General features: G+C 41.3%; 1 protein-coding gene and 1 non-coding gene across 2 annotated transcripts; one reads left to right on the top strand and one right to left on the bottom strand.

Annotated features, from left to right (window-relative positions):
- Positions 1–11498: 11498 nt before the first annotated feature.
- Positions 11499–11605, bottom strand: LOC148211262 (small nucleolar RNA R71). Its single transcript, XR_015791155.1, has one exon. It is a non-coding gene; the product is annotated as a small nucleolar RNA R71 (small nucleolar RNA).
- Positions 11606–12983: 1378 nt separating this feature from the next.
- Positions 12984–19386, top strand: LOC148211261 (uncharacterized). The gene is made up of 2 exons (XM_088124349.1): positions 12984–14586; positions 19142–19386. Exons 1-2 carry the CDS (start codon positions 12984–12986, stop codon positions 19384–19386), a joined length of 1848 nt encoding a protein of 615 aa, XP_087980475.1.
- The last annotated feature ends 3949 nt before the right edge of the window (positions 19387–23335 follow it).

Here is a 23335-nt window from a genome sequence, read left to right as displayed (position 1 = left end):
GCCAATGTTGGAGGCGAATCCTGGCCTGCCACGTGTCACGATCGAAAAGGTGAGTTGGTTGAACATGCAGACAAAACATAGAAATTGACTCTGAGATACTCAGGTCGGAAGATAGGGTAGGACCTATATTGCCGAGCCGAGGTTAGACGGAGTCCGTAACAATGTCCCTTCCGTACCCGACAACACGCCGCGATTTTAGGGTGTGTCAGAACCCCTGTCGGGCCCAGTTTCTATAAATAGAAACCTTTGCCTTAAATGCCAGGTACGCAATCCTAAGTAGACTCGGCAAGTTAGCTCGGACTAGAACTAACTTGCTCGTCGGAGTGCTAACTTTGTTTTGCAGGTTTCAAGAAGTGTTCAGGGGAAGGTGCGGGATCGTTGGCCATAGCTCGTCCTGAGCATACCGATCTAAATCGTGTCCGAGCTCATTCAATTCCGGGCTCAAACATCATTGATTCAGAATCTGGAATAAGATTATTTTGATTTAGTTGGGTTCGATCATTCCATATTGCCCATGTCAAAATTGTCGCAAGCTCCTCTGAATCACCCAATGAGCAGAGATGAGTGGACCAAAAATCGAAAAAGGCAAATTCCTGGCTGCTAACACAAAGACGACGGGGAGGAATCAGCGTCAAATTTGGCTTCAACACCTTGGCCACGAGTAAGTTTGGATTTTGTAAGATCCTCCAGACTTGCTTTGTTACGAGTGCTTTTTTAAATCTCTCAAGATCCCTGAAATTAAGACCACCAAGTTCCTTAGGCTAACAAATCTGCTGCCAACTCATCCACTGAATCTCCCTCGAATCATAAGTGGAACCCCACCAGAACCGGTTAAAAGATTTGGATATATGATCACAAAAACTTTTGGGTAAGCAAATAACCCTCATAGCATATAAAGGATAGCCTGACTCACTTTTGATGAGGACTTCTTTACTGCCAACTGAAAATAAGTTGCGCTTCCAACCTTGAATAACCTTCCAAGTGCGAACTTTAAGAAAGATCCAGTCTTGATATTTCGTACGAGAGAAAGAGGATGTCAAACCAAGATCGTAGGAAAGAGGATGTCAAACCAAAATAGCTGTCAAGGTCATTGACAAGCACAACACTAAACAGAGATTGAAGTTATTTCTGTCTATTCATATGGATGTTGGAAGAGAACATCAAAGCTGATTTTTCAAAGTTAATACTTTGCCTTGAGCATTTCCATAGACTGCAAGTAAATCTTTCAAGGACAGACACTCAATCTCATTAGCTCTAAGAAAAGATTAGGCTATCAGCAAACAATAAATTCAAAACAATGGGGCTAGTGTGAGCCAATAGGAGACCATGAAGAGTTCCTATAGAATTAGCATTGAAGGGATCAAATCCCGCAGCGGAAGCATGCGAACGCGTGTGCTTCGATCTTGTTTTAGAATTACTACGAAGAAAAGACATAAGCTTGAATAGAACGAAGTTGGTGAAACATACCTTTGAAGACATCTCTTCAAATTAGACACCAACACCACCAAAAAGTATTCCTTGCTATCCTCTAGATGTTAAGAACTTGGTTTGTGGGAACCGTCTTATAATTGATAGGGAAATCGAGAGATCGAGGGTGAGATTTTCTCGTTGGAGTTTCGGAAACTCAACAATCGGCGACTGGGGAGCTTCAAAAAAGAAAAGATGAAAACCTCCATTTTATAGGGAAGGAGGAGTAAGGCACTCACTTCCCACCTCCCACCATAGAAGGTGGGAAAACCTCTCATGGTGGAGAGTGGAAGGTTTTGTCTTCCCATATTTTTTTTTCATTTTAATTTAATTAAAACAGTTTTAATTAAATGAATAATTAATTAAATCTAATTTAATTAATTAAAAAAATAATTATTAATTTAATTTAATTAAATCTAATTTAATTTAACCAAATTAACATATCTCATTAATTTAATTACCTCGTATTTAATCAAATTAAACTTAAATTAATCAATCAGAATCAAATTATAATATCCATGTCTCATAATTTTGAATCTAATTCAAAATTAATTTTATATTATAATGTATCAACATACATTATGTTAATTGCATCTCATTCAATTAACTTTAATTCTCGTTAACAAATTTGAACAATTCAAATTCTTTTCAAGATTAAATGTTCTTAACTATCCTTTACGAGTTAGCAAGAGGACCTAATGGACCTATAGATCAGAAACTCCAACGATACGAGATTAATTGATTAAACTTATTAACCATATTAATCAACATTCGTTAACTGTCGGTCACTCCACTAAAGACCCACAGTTGCATTCTTCTCATTGTAGAATATTTTGCGTTCACGGATTTTGACCATTAATGACAAGTCAATCCATCACGAGTGTTCGTAACCACAGTTGGGTTAAATTACCATTTTACGCCTGTGTTACATCTTGGAACTTAAGTACTGTTGATCCTCTAATGAACAACCTGGTTATGGTCCGACCAATATTCGGAAGTCCCTCTCGGACCAGTGAGAGGGTGGAGCCCCTTGTTCAAGTCTCGGAGTCAGCACTTAAGAGAACACTCATCTACTCACCCTAAAGTTGGGAAGGAGTGAATTTCGTCTTTTGTAGTTAAGTTTCCAACTCCCCACTCGGTCTCGTCCCCAAAATAGTAGGAATATTAAGTCGGCGACCCGGGCCACTCTTACCCATACAAATCAAATGACAAGCCCTAACAGGTAGAAATCCATAACTCACTCAGGATTGAGATCGAGTTACCTGGTCATCCGATTGAAATATTAATATATTAGCTAACGGTGTTATAGCTAAAGAATAATTATTTCGCGGTCCTGTCTTGTACAAACTCATTGTATAGGATACCCCCACTCGCATGTCTCCACACGAACGATCTGGATCAAGTCATTTGTAATTATTAAAAAGTGGGTCGTATCCATAGTGTTACCAGGATAAGGTAAAGGTACCCAACCTTATCTATATACTATAGATCCTTTAGGTTACTACTAGAACATTATTCTCCTGTATATCGAATATATACATAATATATATACACTGTATATGAAATATATATGATGTATATTAAATATATACTGTATATCTGTTATATACTGTTCCAGTTACATAACATAACTTCGGATGTTAGTTTATTGGATTTAGGTTAATGGAATTCTAAGAGAAACATCAATAACAACTTTATTGAATCAATATTTGTTTTATGTGTACAAATCATGAGTTTAGGGCATAAAACCCAACAAGCACCATATAAGAGCATAGATAAACCTTCAGCACAAAGGACGAATAAGTATGGAGAGAGCAGGTCACCTTGACGAATGCCTCGTGAGGGACAAATATATTCAGTGGGAATGCCATTTAAAAGAATTGAAAATCTAGCCGAAGAGAGGCACCTCATAATAAGATCGACCCAACCACGAGCAAACCAAAATTTAAGCATCAATCTCTCTAGATAAGACCATTAAACCCTATCAAAAGTCCTGTTGAGATCAAGCTTGAGAGCCGCTAGGCCTGAAAAACCAGATTTTTGGTTACGGATGTGATGGAGGCATTCATGCCCAATTATAATGTTGTCTGTAATTGCTCTATTGGGAATGAAAGCTGATTGCGCAGGGGAGATCATAACATCACGAACCCTTTTGAACCGATTGGCGAGGACTTAGTGATTATTTTATAAGAAACATTGTAGAGGCTAATCGGCTTGTAATCCGCCACAGTTCTAGGATGCTTAAAACTTTGGGAAGGTATCATTCCATCCACTGATATTTCCTCTCATATTTAGAATATTCAAGCAATCTTACGTTGTTGAAAGACCCATAACATCCCAATAAACGTTGATAGAAAAGAGCTGGATAACCATCACGCCCCAAGGTTTTTGTTGTGAACATTTGCTTTATAGCAACCTCAATATCTTCCTTCACAAAATGGGCTAATAGCTGAAATTCATTTCGTTAGTGACTGATAACTCCCCAAAAGAGAGTTATTTTGGTGAGAAATTAACATAGATTAGCATAAAATAGCCTCAGTTGCACCCAATCTACACTATGTGTTGTCTGAAATGCTAGAATATTTCCATTCTTCTTAGCCTTGCAAATTTTGTAAGAAGTTCTAATTTTGGGCACTTTGTTGTAGCATCAACTATGCTACAGCATTACAATCAGAAAAGTGCAAGAAAGCAGTAGACTGGCAGTGACAGTTGCAAAGCTGTAATCTGGGAGTTACCACAGTAAATGAAGAAATCACCTGGAACTGAGAGTTGGGGCCCACACGAATGTTGTTTGTTGCCCTAAAAACAAATCGGGGTGTAAAAGCCAACATTAAAGGAAGCATCCACACACTTTTTCACATCAATCAACTCTCATTTCAAGACACCCTCCCAAATTTAGTTCGAGGAAGGCGAGAAGAAGGTGGAGTCTCGAAGTCGTTGCTGAAGCAGAGGAGAGAGAGAGGCCCACAAGTTGTTGACCGGGCAGTTGGAAGAAATCTCAACCCATCCCTTGATCCGTGCAACCAAATGCTGTTAAGCCCCATTGTAGCTCCTCCACTCAAATACCCAAGATTTTCTCCACCAACTTGCAAGGTTTAGCTTATAAATACCAAGTTCCATCAAACTTCAAAGGGAGCTCACTTAACATTTAAATTCCAGCTTGCTTTCTTTCTAGAATTTACGCTTTTATAATTTGTTTTGTCTTAATTGTGTTCAACATTCCTGGAATTATTTTTTATTGCAATCCCTTTTTGTTGTTATCATTTTCTTTAGATTTTCGTTCTCGATTTTAATTTAGCTATTGTAATTACTTCTTAAACTTAATATGATATTTTATTTCAATCCACTTCTTATTATTTCTATTTTTCATGTTTTTATGAGTAGCTAATTTGCTTTTCCAACCCTCTTATGAATGACTTAGTTCCCATAATTTTAATTACATCTATCAGATAGCACGGCGTTTACGCTCAAATTGCTTATCTTGATTGAGTTAATTAATCTAGTTGATTTTACTTGCTGGCCACTTGTTTAAATCACAACAGTTGAGTTTAATTCTGAAAAGGTTAGAGTCAACGGAGTTCATCAAGGTAAAATGAGAAGTTACTTAGACATAAGAACTTAAACAAGATCCTAGACATAGGCTCTCTTACCCATTAAACGTAAGTTGGAGTTTTAATTACTTAGGATTCTTCTAGTATTTTACAGACATGTTTTAAATACTAGCCTAATCTTCTTAACAAACCAAACGCGATATGGAATAGGAGTTGAACCAGTTTGCAATTAGAGAGTAAATTTAGTGTGAGATTCTGATAGGTGTAATTCATTTCTCTTCGAACTAGTCAGTAGTATGAGGGTTGGTTTCAAAATTCTATTTTATTAAATTATAAAACGTGCATTTCAACCAACCGATTTTTCCCAAACTCGATTGCTCATTCAAGCTGTTTACAAAATGAAAATTTTAAAAGAAAAATAGTCCCTGTGGAGACGAACTTGGAATAGTTCCAGATTATTACTTGTGACAGTGTGCACTTGCACTCGTCCCTCTTGCTATTAAGCAGAGGCGCAACACTAGACTCATTTGTAAGGGGGAAATGATGTGAACTCTTTTCTTGGGCTATATATTGTGCTTTTAGCGTTAACGATAAATGAGTATTGAGTTGGAGTTGTGTTTAAATTTATTTTCAGCATGCTTGATCGCCATTGTTGGAATATCTCCTTGTTAACTCTTGGAAAAGTGTAATAAGGAGTGATGAACTTCAATTTATGTTAGAATCTGCTTGCGTTAAAGAGTGAGTACTTAGGAATAGGGCTCACCTAGCATGGCTATAAACTGCTTCAAATGTTGTTTAAGTTTGTCTAAAAACCCTAACAACAGAAAATTAGGGACGCCTGGAAAGGTTCTATGTCTGTTTGGCAGTACTCACATTGTTAATGTTATAGTATTGTTTGAGTAGTCCAGAAAAAGTCACATTCAACTTTCCTCCTTACCTTGTTAAAAAGAAATTCGTTAACCACTTCCATTGCTTACTATTTTGTTAAAATTAGATTTAAATCCAATTGAGGTGCATGTTTACAGTATTCACTGTGCATTGCGGTTTTTATTTTCTATATTGCTCGTGTTGTCTTTGTTGCCCAACATTTTGCATTTATGTTTTAGCTTTCTTGAGTCATTATTAAAGTGTTTAGTGAACATTCCCTGTGGATTCGAACTTTTTATTACTTGCTACAACGAACGTGTATACTTGCACATAAGGAACACATTATATCGTTCAACAGTGACCAAGGTAGGAATAAACTGAACGACCGTATCCACTGTCTCTTGTTTCCGAAGAGATGCTTTTTTATGGAACCATTTTGTGTTCCCCCCCCCCCCCCCCCCAAGCCAATATTCCATCGACCTTTGCTTCCAATAGATCTCTTCTTGTTCAAGAAGGCCCGCCAAGTAATTCTCAAGCATATGGATGAAAGCGAAGTCAAGATGAAGAAGCTTGTTTGTATGCTTTAGCGAGAATGACATTTTGTTTTTTAATCTGAGAAAATAAATGCTTGATAGTATTGGAGCCCCATTTAATTAAAGCTCTGGTGGTGTGTTATTACGTTATATAATATATATCTTAAAGCTACCAAACATATACTGCATAAGATTTGTGCTTCATTCATCGTTCACAGTTATAAATAAAGAAATTAAATAAATAAAAAAACTTGATTTAATTAAAAGAAATATATACCCAAAATTAAGAGATTTCAGAAAGAGTTTGACATGGAAACCCTCCAAAATTTAGATTTTCCCATTTTCGAATTTTCATTTAATTTTTTATTAAATATATATTCCAATGGGCAAAAATAATCTTCGTATGAAAATTCTCAAAAGTTGACCGGTTTTTGCGATTATAATAATCTCTAAATGGAATAGCTGTATACTTCACCCTATAAACTTTGCATATATTACTCAATAAACTATACATAGACTAATAGGTCATGGTCACATGCTTTTGCCCATGCCCAATATGAATCATTTATGAGTTATGGGCCTAAGAGTTTGGATAACTCTCTCTTATACTATTAAGCTTAAATTTGAAGGTTTCAAAAAAAATTTCCCACCTAATTAAAATATTTTACAAGGTCGAAGGGCGACTTTATTAAATTATAGGAGTATGAGCTATAATTTTGCAATTCATTATCCCAACGTTACTTTCTTAGACGTGGAGTCACATTTGCATGCAAGAACATAAGTTTCACCGCCAAAGCGAGCATATCTAAGCAGTAATTGGCATATATCTTGTCTGGGGATAAAAATACCCTGGACACGTGGAGGACGCTCGTTGGTGTTCAAGGAATAAAGGAAGTACCCCAGGTCCACCTCGAACCTGCCGAGGAGACTGGGTTTGCCCATCAACAAGGCTGTGTAAAAAGCCCCGGTTCGACCTGGACGGGTTTGAGGTGCTCAAACCCGACAGGTTCGACATAAAAAAAGACAAAGGTAACCGCCGGTCGTGAGCACTGTCGGACCCGCCACCTATAAATAGAGGACCTCATTTCACAGACAGGTATGGAATCTCACTTCGAACTTAATATTGAGTCCGACTAGAACTGACTTGAGCGACGGGGAGTTTGCCCTCTTGTGTAGGTTCACTTGAGTTCAGGTCAAGCCGGAAGCAGGGTTCGAGCTTTGTTCGTAAAACAGCATTATGCAATTCTTTGCATAAACATTTGGCGCCATCTGTGGGGAAGGACAATCTAAGTCATCCCTATCTAAAAAGCATGAACAAAGATGGTTCAACCAGTAGACTCAACCAACACAGGAGACCGAAGAGCTCTAGTTGCCAACGATGGTCACCAGAGAGAGGTCGGGGCAGAAGTGGTAGAGGGCCAGATTCATGAAGGCCTCGGGACCGAGCCGTTTTGTAGGTCGGCACGCATCACCACACCCGATTTATCACCGGCACATCCAAAACCATTTAAGGCCAATCGCGGCCGAGGTGGTGCCTCGAGAAGAACCACTCTAGGAGCAGCCCCGGCTCCTAGTAGGGAGAACTTTGATGCACTCCAAAAAGAAATGGAGGCAATGCGCACCCAGATGCTCACCATGGAAGAGATGTACAACGAAATGGTGCAAGCTGTGGGTGCCGGGTCTCGATCTGAAGACCGAGCGGCGCGCGACGAGGTGCGTGAACAAGAAGGTCTTCACCTCAACCCAATCGATGAAGAGCACCCTAGAGAAGATGAAGATGAAGAGTACACTCCTTAGAGAGGCGATCTCCGCGATCATCTCAGCAGAAAGAGAAGCTCGTCCCTCCGAAAAGGACGATCTCCATCTTGCTCGCACAAGAACTCCAACCAGCAGGCCGAATCTTCTTACAACCCGGTAGTTCCTGAGGGAGTGATTACAAGGGAAGAGTTCGACCAACTTAAAAGCAAATTCGACGCTCAGGTTGAAACCTTAAAGGCAAGGTGCGAGGTCAAAGGGAGCACATTTGATGATGGCGACTTGGGAGAGTCACCATTCACCTCAGATATCTTGGAGGCTCTCATCCCCTCAAAGTTCAAGACTCCCACTATGAAACCTTATGATGGGTCTAAGGACCCAAAAGACTATGTTGAGGTCTTTGAAGGCCTCATGGGTTTTCAGGCAGCAACAGATGCAATCAAGTACCGCGCCTTCCAGATCGCGCTCACCAGCAGCGCGCGCCTATGGTATCGAAGACTGCCGGCCAGGTCAATCTCAACCTACTCCCAGCTAAGGAAAGAGTTTAACAGTCAATTCTCTTCTCGACACTATGAGAGAAAAACAGCGACTCACCTCGCCACCATCAGGCAGAAGGAACGTGAGACGCTGAGAGAATATGTCACATGGTTCCAGGAGGAGCAGCTGAAGGTCGCGCACTACTCTGATGACTCGGCCTTGTGCTACTTCCTCACCGACCTAGTCGATGAGACCTTAACTGTGAAGCTCGGAGAAGAAGCCCCAGCCACTTTTGCCGAAGTCCTGCAAAAAGCGAAAAAAGTCATTGACGGGCAGGAACTTTTTCGGACCAAAACTGGCCGATCTGAGAAGCAAATCGACCAAAAAAAGCCCAGCCAAGAGAAGAGGAAGGCTGAGTCCAAGTCTAAGGACAAGGCTGAGTATCGAAGGTCGGATAGCGGCCCTAGTCGGAGCCGACCTTATTGATTACGCTTGTTTACATGCGTAAAAAGAAGGTTTTAGATGCTGTTTTTACAATGTTTCAGCTTTGTTTCGGATTTTTCTCGATCGTTTGAGTTCCAATTCATGCAAAATTCATATATTATGGTTTGTGGTTGGCTTATATTGTATTTATGACATTTTAGGACCATTTGGGAGTGAAAATTAATCAAAAGAAGCAAAAAGACGAAAAAAGCTTCATGGGAGGCGCCAGGCGCCTGGGAAGCCTGCAGAAAAACTGGTTTTCTTCCAACTTTGCCCTTAATGAAACGCGTCTTCCAATGCGTTTTGGTGGTTCCAACCGATGCATACGTGTAGAAGAAGTGTTCCACTATCAGTTTGAGCACGATTTGGTCAGTCAAAAGAGTTGGAAATGGGTGATTCACCATCGTTTTAGGACCTACCTAACCAATTCTGCACAGCTATAAATTCCAGCAACTTCTCCACCAAAATCATCAAGCCTTGCTTCCTTCTCTTGATCATTTTTAATGTTTCTTTGTTGCTTTCTAAGTACTTTTGAGTTGCTTTCATTAGTTGCTTTTGGTTTTTAAATCCCGAGCACTTTACATTCTTTTATTGAGCTTTGTTTTGTTTCCATTTGTACTTAGTGATTTTCTACTTATTCAAATATATAAAAATCCAGCACTTTGCTTCTCTTCTCTTTGCCTTTACTTTATTTTTAGTTAAGAGAGTTGTGTTTTTGGAGGAAAGAGCACGTGACACTCCCCCTTGCTTGAAAGAGAAGGGCGAAGCTCTCAATCCCGATAAAAACTCTCCGTTAGTTAACTTTTGTTTTTCACACATGCATTCCACATTCAACCATTTTACTTGCTGTATTTTCTTCAATATGTCTTTCTAAATTCCCGTCTCTAGCCCGGTTATGGATAGTTAGCCTTTTATGTCTAAAAAGGGTTGCTGAGAAGTAGTGTTTTTGCTTTCCATTCATTGCTCAACATGTTTTCCCAAAAAGTTAGGATTTAGAGAAGGCCACTGTAAGTCTTAACAAGTCAATACTGAAAAGGTTGCTTATTTGCATTGTTGAGTGGTTAAACCGAGGAGAGGAGCGCCTTAGACATAAGGGTTCCGCTTAAGTAGCCTAGACATAGGACCTTAACCCGAGGTTGCGACTATTTCCATCCTAAAACTAAGATATCTCTCATAATAGACATATTAGGGAATGTCTTAGGACTTTGAACTTGCTTAGACATAAGTCAAGTGAGAAGCGTAGTCGTTGGTTTCTAAAGTAAAATGCATATTGTCCTTAGCATGTCCTTGATTCTTTGTTGGCTAACTTGAAGTAATTCGGGCTAGGTTTTATTATTATAAGTCCAAATCCCAAATCCAAACCATTATTTGTGACCACTTCCCATTTTACAAGAATCACTCATTCAACATTCACTATTCTTTAAAACTTTAGAGTTTGGAAATTGTTTAGAAGTCCTTGAGGATCGATACTTGGATACTCCATCCATTTTATATTACTCTGACAGGTGTGCGCTTGCATCTATATAATTGTTACCACGCTTAGCGCGTGCGTTCAGCATAAACGCCCAGTCAAGTTTTTGGCGCCGTTGCCGGGGACTTTAGTTTTAAAATTATTTTCAAATTCTTTTAGTTTTTATTTTTGTGAATTGTTGTTGGGTGTAAGTTCCATCCACCGTTTTTGTTCTATATTTTTGGTCGTTTATCTCACAAGGGTAAGTTAAAGTGCATGAGCACAAGATCTTTTCTTCTACCCCTTGACCCTGAGATTGAGCGGACCCTTCGAAAAACTCGAAAGGAGCAAAGACTTCGAAAACAACTAGAAAAGCAAAAAGAGAGAGAAGGTGAAATCAGTCCTGAAAGTGAGGTAGAGAGTACGAGCACATCAATGGCAGATATTCCACCTCGTGATCCGGTTGATCCACCTGCTGTTAACGGTAATATGAGGGATCATGCAAGAAATGATGAATTCAACCATATCCAGATGGCGGACAACAGAGACGTGGCAATGCGAGAATATGCCGCCACGGCTTTTCAGAACTTTGATTCAGGGATAGTCAACCCTATTCCAGCCCACGCAAACTTTGAGCTTAAACCAATGATGTTCCAAATGTTGCAGACAATTGGACATTTTGGAGGGCAGGAACATGAGGATCCACATGATCATCTGAAATCATTCATTCAAATTGCAAATGCATTTCGATTACCTGGTATAACAGACGATGCTCTGAGACTAACACTTTTTCCATTTTCTTTGAAGGACCAAGCTAGAGCATGGCTCAATGCATTTCCACCGGGATCCATCACCACATGGCGGTCGTTAGTGGAGAAGTTCTTAACAAAATTCTTCCCACCTATTCGCCACGCTGATATCAGAGAGGAGATCATCTCCTTTAGACAGTATGATCGTGAACCTGTTCACGAGGCGTGGGAGAGATTTAAAGAACTAATCAGGAAATGTCCGAACCATGGCTTGCCGGCATGCATCCAGATAGAACATTTCTTTAGAGGTTTAGATCGTCCTACTAAGATGATGCTAAACAATGCTGCCAGCGGAGCCTTTACAAAGAAGACATTCAACGAGATAGTTGACATCCTAAATGACTTAGCTTCACATAACGAACTATGGTGTTCGCAAAGATCTAGGGCAGCACCAAAGAAGCAAGTTCCAGCTAGAGTTTTGGCTCTGGACATTGCGACCTCGATGCAAAAAGAGATGGTTACAATGAACCAGAGGCTAAAAGAGATGACATTGGGAATAAAAAATCCATTAGCCACGCCGATACAACCTGTGCAGTCGGATTATTGCACTCCTGCCCCTGTTTGCCAAGTCAACGATCTCATTTGTTCATTTTGCAGTGAAAACCATATTTATGATAATTGTCCACATAACCCTGCTTCTGTTTTTTATGTAGGACATGGGAACAATAGGAACTTTAACCCATATTCGAACACCTACAACACAGGTTGGAGGCACCACCCTAATTTCTCATGGGGAGGACAAGGAGGTTCGAGCGGTTTTAATCAAGGGCAGAGCCAGCAGAACAAGCAGCCCTATGTTCCACGTACACAGCAATACATCCCGCCACCGCAACAGCAGTACAATCAGAGAACACAGACTCCACCAGTTCAAAATAACAACTCAAATCTTGAGAATATGATGAAGGAGTACATGGCCCGAACCGACGCAGTGATACAATCCCAAGCGGCATCAATGAGGAATTTCGAGACCCAATTGGGACAGCTCGCCAATGAATTGAAGAATAGACCACAAGGTTCTTTTCCAGGCCATACTGAATTACCAAAACGAGAAGGGAAAGAACAGTGCAAAGCTGTCACCCTCAGGAGTGGACTGGCATATGATGGACCAACAATGCCAACAACAGATGTACAGATTCCGTCCACTGAACCAATTGTAAAGATACCAGAAAATCCAACAACACCAGAAAAAGAAAATATTAGAAAAGGTAATGAGGACACCCCGAGTGTTCCTCCACAGGTACAGCCTTCTTTTACCCCTACTCCCCCGTTTCCACAGAGATTAGTTAAGAAAAATAATGATTCCCAGTTTAGAAAATTTTTAGATATTTTAAAACAACTGCATATAAATATACCATTAGTAGATGCTCTAGAACAGATGCCAAATTATGCTAAGTTTTTGAAAGATATAGTTTCTAGGAAGAAAAAAATAGGAGAGCATGAACTGGTAGCCATGACAAAATGTAGTAGTGAAGCTGTAGGCAGCCCGCTACCCATGAAATGTAATGATCCTGGCAGTTTTACCATTCCATGTTCCATAGGAGGAAAAAACTTAGGCAGGGCATTATGTGATCTAGGCGCTAGCATTAATCTTATGCCATTATCAGTTTTCAAATCTTTAGGCATAGGAGAAGCTAGACCTACTACGGTTACCCTCCAACTAGCAGATAGATCTATCATAAGACCTGAGGGAAAGATAGAAGATGTTTTAGTCCAGGTGGACAAATTCATTTTCCCTGCGGACTTTATCATTCTAGATTGCGAGGCAGACTTAGACGTTCCCATTATTTTGGGAAGACCATTTCTAGCCACTGGGGATACAGTTTTTAATGTGAGGAAGGGAGAAATTACAATGAGGGTAAATAATGAAGAAGTTAAATTTAACGTTCTAGACGCCATGAAATTACCAGGAGACTTTGAAGAGTGCTCTGCTATAAATAGCTTGAATCCTGTTATGTTTGATGAGTTTTATGACTTATTAGTTACAGAGATTGAAGAAGAGCTTGATAAGATAGCAGAAGGACCAGAAGATATGGCTAATCCTATTGAAAAAATACAAAAAGAAGAATGCAAGTCGTTACTTCCGTCCATAGTGGAACCACCCACGTTGGAGCAGAAGCCATTGCCGTCGCATTTGAAATATGCGTATCTAGGGGATAACGACACTTTACCAGTTATTATAGCTTCCAATTTATCACCTACTAATGAATATTCTTTATTGCAGATTTTGGAGAAGCACAAAAAGGCCATTGGATGGACGATAGCAGATATCCGAGGGATAAGCCCAGCCTTTTGCATGCACAAAATTCTATTGGAAGAAGATGCTAAGAACTCTATTGAGAGTCAAAGGCGGTTGAACCCGAAGATGAAAGAGGTTGTAAGGAAAGAAATTCTTAAATGGCTTGACGCCGGTGTTATATACCCAATATCTGACAGCAGCTGGGTAAGCCCAGTACAGTGTGTACCAAAGAAAGGGGGTATAACCGTGGTGGCCAACGAGGAGAATGAGCTCATCTCAACCCGAACTGTGAGCGGGTGGAGAGTTTGCATTGATTATCGCAAACTCAACAAGGTAACAAAGAAAGACCATTTTCCTCTCCCGTTTATTGACCAGATGCTCGACCGTCTGGCAGGTAAGGATTTCTATTGTTTTTTAGATGGATATTCGGGTTATAATCAAATTACTATTGCTCCAGAAGACCAAGAGAATACAACATTTACGTGTCCGTATGGTACGTTCGCTTTTAGGCGAATGCCCTTTGGACTATGCAATGCACCCGCGACTTTTCAGAGGTGTATGATGGCCATCTTCTCTGACATGGTAGAAAATATTCTAGAAGCTTTTATGGATGACTTTTCTGTTTTTGGAAATTCTTTTGACGCATGTTTAGTTAATTTGGAGAGAGTATTGGAGAGATGTGAACAAACAAACCTAGTCCTAAATTGGGAGAAGTGTCATTTCATGGTACAAGAGGGTATTGTTTTGGGTCACAAAATTTCCAAGCAAGGAATAGAGGTAGATCACGCTAAGATAGACATCATTTCAAAGCTACCTCCTCCTACAAATGTCAAAGGGATTAGAAGTTTTTTAGGGCATGGGGGATTTTACCGCCGCTTTATAAAAGACTTTGCTAAAATTTCTAAACCCTTGTGTCAATTGCTAGAACATGATAGACCATTTGTTTTTGATGATGACTGTTTGAAATCATTTGAAATGTTGAAAGTTGCTCTAAGTTCAGCTCCTATAATTATCGAACCTAATTGGGATTTACCTTTTGAGCTCATGTGTGATGCTAGTGATTATGCAATAGGAGCTATGTTAGGACAACGTAAAAACAAGATCTTGCATCCTGTGTATTATGCTAGTAAGACTCTGACCGGTGTACAACTCAATTACACTACTACTGAAAAGGAACTGTTAGCAGTTGTGTTCGCCTTTGATAAGTTTAGGTCTTACTTGATAGGCACAAAAGTCATTGTTTTTACTGACCATTCTGCTTTAAAATATTTATTTGCTAAAAAAGATGCTAAACCACGTTTGATACGGTGGATTTTGTTACTTCAAGAGTTTGATATTGAAGTTAGGGGCAGGAAGGGTACTGAAAACCAAGTTGCTGATCACCTGTCTAGATTGGAATCCCCGCTCTGTGATGATGGAACTGTTATACGTGAACAGTTTATTGACGAGCAACTCTTGCGAGTTGATTCAGTTCCGTGGTATGCCGATATAGCAAATTATTTGGTAAGTCGAATAGTTCCTTATGAGTTCAACAAGCAACAGGTAAGAAATTTCTAAATGAAGTTCGATGTTATCGTTGGGATGAGCCTTTTTATATAAGCTAGGACCTGACAATATCTTACGCAGGTGTGTCGCAGAAGAAGAGCACGAGGCGATATTAGACGCTTGTCATATGTCTCCATATGGAGGACATTTTGCAGGACACAAAACCGCAGCCAAAGTTTTGCAAAGTGGGTTCTTTTGGCCCACTCTGTTCAAAGATGCACATAAGTTTGCCCAGGTTTGTGACAAATGCCAACGGACAGGTAATATATCTAAACGCCACGAAATGCCTCAAACCCCGATCCTGGAGATTGAAATATTTGATGTGTGGGGTATAGATTTTATGGGTCCATTTCCATCTTCTAATGGTAAGCTTTATATATTGTTAGCAGTAGATTATGTTTCGAAATGGATAGAAGCCATTGCAACTGCTACCAATGATTCCAAAGTTGTCATTCGTTTTCTGCAAAAGCACATTTTTACGCGTTATGGAACCCCGCGTTGTCTGATAAGCGATGGGGGGGCTCATTTTGTGAATAGGTCTATGCAAAAGTTGCTGACTAAATACAATGTGCGTCATAGGGTTGCAACAGCATATCATCCTCAATCGAATGGGTTAGCCGAAATATCTAATAGGGAGATAAAAAACATTTTAGAAAAAACTGTAAATCTTAACCGTAGGGATTGGTCTTTTAAGCTTGATGATTCACTTTGGGCATATAGGACAGCATTTAAGACTCCCCTCGGCATGTCCCCCTATAGGCTAGTTTTTGGAAAAACATGTCATTTGCCTCTTGAGCTAGAATATAAAGCATTTTGGGCTACTAAGAAATTAAATTTTGATTTGTTGGCTGCAGGTGAAGCGAGAAAGTTACAATTGTTGGAATTAGAAGAACACAGGCACTTTTCTTATGAGAATGCTAAGTTGTTTAAGGAAAAAACTAAACAGTGGCATGATAGGCGTCTTCGGCCGAACAATCTTCAAGAAGGTGATCTGGTTCTGTTATTCAACTCTAGGTTGAAACTTTTCCCTGGAAAACTTAAGTCTAGATGGTCTGGTCCCTTTCAAATTTTTAAAGTCTACCCATATGGGGCAGTGGATCTAGTTGACTCTAAGGGAAATGTTTTTAAAGTAAATGGGCAGAGACTTAAGCCGTATTTTGGAGAACCAGTGGATAGAGGAAAAACCTCTATTCAACTTTCAGGTCAATAAATTTTTGCGAAAAATGTTTTTTCCTTCTTATCCGTTTTTGAAAGAACAAAAGTAAAGGAAGGAAGTCTTTGTATCTTGTATTTTCTCTTTGTTTCATTATAAAGATTTTCTTATTAAGAGAATGTTTTTAAAAAACGTTGAAAAAAAAAAAAAAAAAAATTACGCAGGCGCCTGGCGCCTGCCCTTTGCAAAAATAAATCACGTAGGCGCCTGGCGCCTGCCCTGTTTTCCAGCAGTTCGAATTTCGTTTTCCTTCACGGTTTGGGTTTTAATTTTCGATAGCATGGGCTTTATTTTGGGTCAAACATTAATCCTCTATGATTTAGCTTTAAGAACTTCTCTTCAAACTCAAATTTTGTTTCCCTAATCCTATTTTGTATTCAAATTTGTTTTCTTTTCCTTTTAGGTTTAGGAAACTTAGTTGAACTTAAATGTCAATCCCTTTCCATTTAGGATTTAGTTTGGGGAAAGCTTTAAATAGACTCATTGCCTAAGCTTTACAACTCCACCAAAACCCACACAACTCTCTTCTTCCCCTTGTTTTTTCGGCAAAACCCACTCCCTTCATCACCCTTGTTTTCGATTTTCAGCTACCAAAAAGAAGAAGGAATTTCCAGCATTTGCTTACATCTATGGCTTCTTCTTCTCAACATACTTCACTTCCTACCTCTTCTACTCAAGCTCCAAATGCCACAAGCATTCCTTTTCCACCATTGGAGAACTTCCAACACCACATGGGTTCAGATTCTAGGCTAGCTACTGTTAGGGGAGGAAACCCGCTTCAAACATTTGAATGTCCTCCATCCCAAGCTCCTACACAACATCCTATAATGAGCCCACATGGTTATGTTAATTTTCAGCAACTACCAACCTTTAATATACCTCAAAACAGTGAGTTTAGGGCTGAAAATCCTCAACAACTTCCTCCAATGATCAATCCGGGTATGTACCAACCGTTTATGTTTAACCCGGTTCCTTCATATCATTTTCCCTTGTCTCAAATGCAAATTCCATCTAGTGTTCATCCTTATGGAATGCCAAACCCATCTACTCTATTTCCTAGCCTTCCACCTTATTATGGAATGGGTCATTGGGTACCTCCACATAATTATGGGATGATTTCACCTAGAGTTTCCCCACCACCTCAACTTCCATTCCTAGAAAGAGGACCTCAAGCACCCCAATTGAACCCTAACATATCGAGTACCTTCAACATGGGACAACTAAAACCCTTAGAGCCTCCTAGGATGCCAACCCCAACCAATATGCCAATGGATGCAGGAGATGAGCATGGAGGAGAGCAAGAGAAGAGCCATAGCCATAGGCTAGAGCCCGGGGTTTCGATAGGGCAAAAGAGGAAGGGCAAGGAGGTGATGATAGACCCAGAAATTGAGGAAGATGGGAGTAGTAGGCGTCTGACGCCTAAGGATTCATCTATGGAGAACAGGGACGAGGAGCAGTTTTATTCATCTCCATTGATTATTACACCGGAAGATGGTAATGATGATTTTCTACTGGTTTCACGAGGACATTGTTCAAATATGCCGGAAATAGAGGATACCGAGAACGAAGTGGTGAGAACAGATACTCAGGAACCTTCCCCATTGGATACACCTACAGAAGGAGCGTTTTGTAGTCACCAAGAGTTGCCTACTGGGGCAACTGGATCTACTCCGTTGGCAACGGATGAGTATGTCACACCGATGGCCACTCTACCAGGGGTAAGGGATGCTCACACTATTCCTTCTAATACAGTTAACCCGCTTGGGTGTGATACAGGTAGATCCAAGGTTGGGGAGAATAGTACTCAAGAACCTACCAGCGAAGAAGATCTTGAGGACACGCAGACGATAAGGGAAATGTTCCAATACAAGAGGCGGGAGAGAAAGAGTTCAAAACGTCGTGCAGCTCAGGCTAAGAAGCCAACAGTGCCCGCGAATGAACCTAAAACGAGAGCTGCGAAAGCTAAAGCAGCTGAAGCTAAGGAGAAGGTAGTGGCACCTGGGCCAGTTGATACAATTGAACTAGACTTGTCTGAGGGAGAGGAGGTCGAGACGAAATGGAACGCGGCAAATTTAGCCACTCGAACTTCATTAATGAAATCCCGTAAGATTATGACAGAATTGGGATTCGATCTCACTCTAAGAGATGTGCCTGATGATTGGAGGGAGACCGCTAGAGACAAAGAGTGGAGACCACTCATTCAGCCCATACAATGTGAGGCTTTGGAGTTAGTCAGAGAGTTCTATGCTGCTGTCCATCCCCAGTCACATATAGCCATAGTGCGCGGGAAGGAAATACGGTTTGATGCCACTCAGATCAACTACACCTTTAACATTAAGAATATCAGAGATGCTGTGGGCAATAAGATGTTAGTGACTCCGACTCTAGCACAGCTTGATGAGGCTTTAGAATGTGTTGGGAAGCCCTCTGCCACTTGGGATTTGACTACTCACAATTGCATATTTGAACCATTTCACTGCATTACTTGATTTTGAAAAGCAACAAGTCCCTGAGGATTCGACCTTGGATTACTTTCGAGTATTACTTGTGACCGTGTGCGCTTGCACGAGTCTCTAATCTTTTTAAAGGTAGAAAAAATCCCAACATGACTATCGCTAAGTGAGAATGGGAAATGAGAGTATCTCCAATGTGAGGGGAATTGGAGATGTTTGTTTGAAGACAGGCAAAGGGGTCAAGTTTGGCCTACGAGACGACAGGTATATTCCTAGCTTCATATATAATTTGTTATCTGTAGGGAAACTAGATGACGATGGTTACAGTAGTGACTTTAGTGGGGGTTGCTGGAAGCTCAAGAGGGAATCCAGTGTGGTGGCAACATGCCACAAGATATCTTCTGTTTATGTGTCCGAGTTTGAGGTTGCCAGGGGATCTGAAAGACAGAGGATGCATAGTCTAGCTGCAAATGGTTCAAGGCGAGACTTAAAAGAATCAGCAGCATTGACAACCAAGACAGATCAGAAGAATCTGCCATCAACTTAAGTACAACAGCTGAGAAGTAGATGAAAAAGTAAAGGGAACTACTCAGTGAGATGTTGAACAGGTTGTCGATATAATACTCCAGTTGTCAGACGGAATAGCGAGCTGATGAAGTCGCAAAAGCGAGATAGTGCATTGAGGGAGAAGACTATAGTTGGTGCTGAAGTCAAGGGTAATGTCTCTCGAAAGGCAACAAACTTGAGTTGGAGCACCAAGTCATCAAGGGAATCTTCCTTCAGAGGTCGTTGGGCTCGATCGATAAATAAAGTGACAGGGACCACTTAGTTCGAGTGAGAGAACGTGGTTGTGTTTCTAACGTCTGAAGACAAGACCACGTAAGATTGTTCAGTCTCAGGGCAATAACAGAGAGAGCTTTAGTAGGGCTGAGTAGTGTGGACTAGTTTGTTGATAGAGGAGTCAGAACTATGCCTTGACAGAGTGTATCAAGATGATGAGACATTATTGATGCAGTGGGAGGCAGATGTTTGTTATTTTGTCTCAAAGTTGGAGATTGTTGGGATTTTATTATATAAAATAAAATGAATAAATAAAAGGAAGAAGTGAAAACAAATAATGGGCCAAAAGCCCAAACCGTAAATTTTAGGTTTCACATACTCATATATATATGACTTTTATGTTTTCTGGGAGTAGCCATCAGAATTTTAAGGGTAGCCGAATTGGGGTTTTTGGTAGCAGTTTTTGTGGCAGCGGCTCGAGTATTGGCAGAGACATTGGGAGAGATCAAGATCGTCTTTATTGGGGTAATTGTATCTTGATCTAGTGTGTTTTTCATTCCTATTCCTAAGTATTATTGTGTTAAAATACTTAAAAGCTAGGGGGCTTTTGTTGGGACCTCTAAGGGATATTTTTTGGGAGAGTTTTGTATTCCAATCCTGAAACAATTATTAGTGAATTACCAAAATCTGAGTGAAAGACTGGACGTAGCCCTTAGTGGTGAACCAATATAAACTGCTATGTCATTTACTTGTGCTTTATAGTTTTTCTTCCTATTTGCATATTCTTGGTTGTGTTGGATACTTTCTGTGGAAGGAGAAATTATACAGGACCGTTAATTTCCTAAGTCATCAGCTTTTTAAAGTCTAAAACAGGAAATGGTAGATTGAGCTTGAATAGATTTTGTATGTTGAATTTGTTTGATTTAAGCCACTGGTTTAGAAAATTGATTTAGTGAAAAACTGAATAAAGCATTGAACATGGTTTAAAAGGAGCTTTTTGATGGCATGGTTTTATCTCTCATCACTTAGTCATTTGTTGTATATGAGATATGGACTTAGTTTAAGTTTTAACTTTAAATATCTAGTCCCAAATGAAGGTATATACTTGGTTTAAGTTTTAAGTGGAAGCATGCTTTAATGAGTATCATTGTTCTGTTCCACAAACTCTGCAAAATGTCATCAATTTCTCTCACTTTTTATCTCTTCCCTCGATTCTACAATGACTGTGGAGATAATGATGAAGAGCAAGCTCTATGTATTTGAGTGCTTCATTCTCCGTTCTCTCTTGCTCTTTGTTCTTGCTTCCACCAAGAACCATGGTGTTGGGGGTTAACCACGCACGCCTGACCTGGATGAACCGAGATCCGAAGGGCCGACCGTCACTTTGACGAGGAAGGAAACCGCTAAGCCTCATCCTCAAAAGCGAGGAATGGACCGGTCACTACCAAGGAGTGACGGTCGCTCAACGGGCTCCTCCTCGAGCAGTGAAATAAACTGATGGGACATACACCTACCCCATCTACTGCTATAAATACACCACTCATCCATGTCCCCAGGTATGAAAAACTTGTCTGATGCTTACCCGCTTAGTTCGGCTTAAATACTAACTTGGGCGTCGGAGTGGCCTACCTCCTTGCAGGTACCTCAAAAAATCCTCCAAGTGCCGCCAGCCGACTTCCAATCTCGTGTTCTGTACCTTGAATTTTGCATCAATAGTTGGCACCGTCTATGGGGACAACTGTCCCAGCCAGATCAAGTAGATCGCTCAACCGCTAGTCATGACGGAAGGTTCCCAAACATTGAGCAATCACCATTCCAAAGACTCGAAAGCTCGGTCAGTTGTCTCCAACCGCCGGCAGGTCAGAAACCAAAGACCCGGGATGATTCCCAAAGGTCAAAGTCTCGTCTCCATGTCCAGGTGGTATTCGACCCGCAAGAAGAAATGAATGCCATGAGGGCTCAGGGCACAACCCTCACCAAGGCACTACAGACAGTAGGGGTGCCACTCCCTAAGCTCGAAATCCAGCGATCCCCGAAGAGGAAAGGCGAAGGGTACCGGAACAAACCAAGAGAGATCGATGGGGCGCAATCTGTTGAAGCTTGTCCTCAGGGGAAACGACCGCCCTCGAGAGCTAAAGGACATGCACGCCCGTCTCTCCTAACTGAACGAACGAGACCTTCGCAATGTGCTAGGTCAGAAATACTCCAACAGAGACGATCCCCCGACAAGGTCGGAGTCGGTCAACAACGGGGACCTGTTGCCACAGTTCGAGCAGCTCTGGAAAGAGTTCAAGAACGACCTCCGAAAGGTCCAGGGCAAACTCGTCTCAAATGATGACGAGGCCGACGAGCCACCCTTCACTCAGGCTATCTTGACCGCGTCAATCTCATCCAAGGGGAAGCTCCCAAGCTTCGACAAGTACGATGGATCCGCCGACCCAGTGGACCACGTGGACACCTACGAGTCACTGATGGACTTCCACGCCTCCCTGACACGATGAAGTGCAAGGCGTTCTCTGTGACTTTGAAAGGGTCCGCAAGGAAATGGTACTGGCAGCTCACGCCCCACTCCATTTCCTCTTGGAATCAGCTCCTCAAGGCCTTTGTGGCCTAGTTCACGGCTCAGCAGGAGACCCAACACCCGGTTTAGTATCTGCTCACGATAAGGCAGAAGGCGAGCGAAAGCTTGAGAGACTACGTCAGGAGGTTCCTCGCTGCATAGATCACGGTGACCTGCAACGAAGAGTACGCCTGCTCGGCATTCGCCTCAGGTGTCCAGCACGAGTAGCTGAAATGGTCACTCGCCAAGAAGCCGAAGCTCACCCTTAAGGCCAGCATAGAGCGAGCTAGGAAATTCATGTAGGCAAGCGAACTCATTCAATCAAGGGAGGAGCCGCCGAGAACCAACTATGCAAGTGAAAGGAGAGGTCGAACAAGAGAACTCATTCAACCTAGCGTCCATGGCAATGTGACCACAAATCTTGACAGAAGCAGAACCAGAAACGCGAACGACCTAAAATGTATGACCATTTTACACCTCTGAACGTCCCGGTGGCTACAATTCTCAGAAACATACAAGACTCGAACCTCGATCTACTAACCGAGCCCAACCCTATGCGCCGAGACCCTAAGAAGCGCAATAGAATAAAATTTTGCCGTTTCTACAAGGATCACGGCCACGACACCTCCGATTGCTACGAGCTGAAAAGGTAGATCGAAAGACTGATTCAGAAGGGGTACTTCAAGAAGCACGTGGGACGGGCTCCCATCGGAGGAGGAAACGGAGAAGGTAGCTCAAGAGGAGAAAGGACGGAAAGAGAGAGACCGCGGTCTCCCCCAAAGCGTCCAGACCAATTTACCGTGATCAACATGATCTTCAAAAGACCAAGTGGGGGTCAAACCGGTAACAAACGCAAAGCGCTGGAAAGAGAGGCCTGCCATGAAATGTGCGTGAGCTACACATAGCTCGTCCCTTACCAGATTTCGTTCTCGGACGAGGACATGAAAGGACTGCACAACCCTCACAATGACGCTTTAGTCATTGAAGCCCAGATCGATCACATGACGGTCGGGTGCATACTGATCGACGGAGGTGCCTCCACTAATATTATATCGTTTTCCACTTACGTCGCTCTAGGATGGGAGCGAGGCCAACTCAGGCCGAACCCCACTCAACTTGTTGGTTTTGTAGGAGAACTATTTAGCCCGAAAGGATG

The sequence above is a fragment of the Momordica charantia genome (genome assembly GCF_013281855.1).
Source record: "Momordica charantia cultivar OHB3-1 chromosome 5 unlocalized genomic scaffold, Mcharantia_2.0 BLBB01000005.1, whole genome shotgun sequence".
NCBI lineage: Eukaryota > Viridiplantae > Streptophyta > Magnoliopsida > Cucurbitales > Cucurbitaceae > Momordica > Momordica charantia.
Note: the sequence above shows the minus strand (reverse complement) of the source record. Positions and strands in the feature narration are given on the sequence as shown.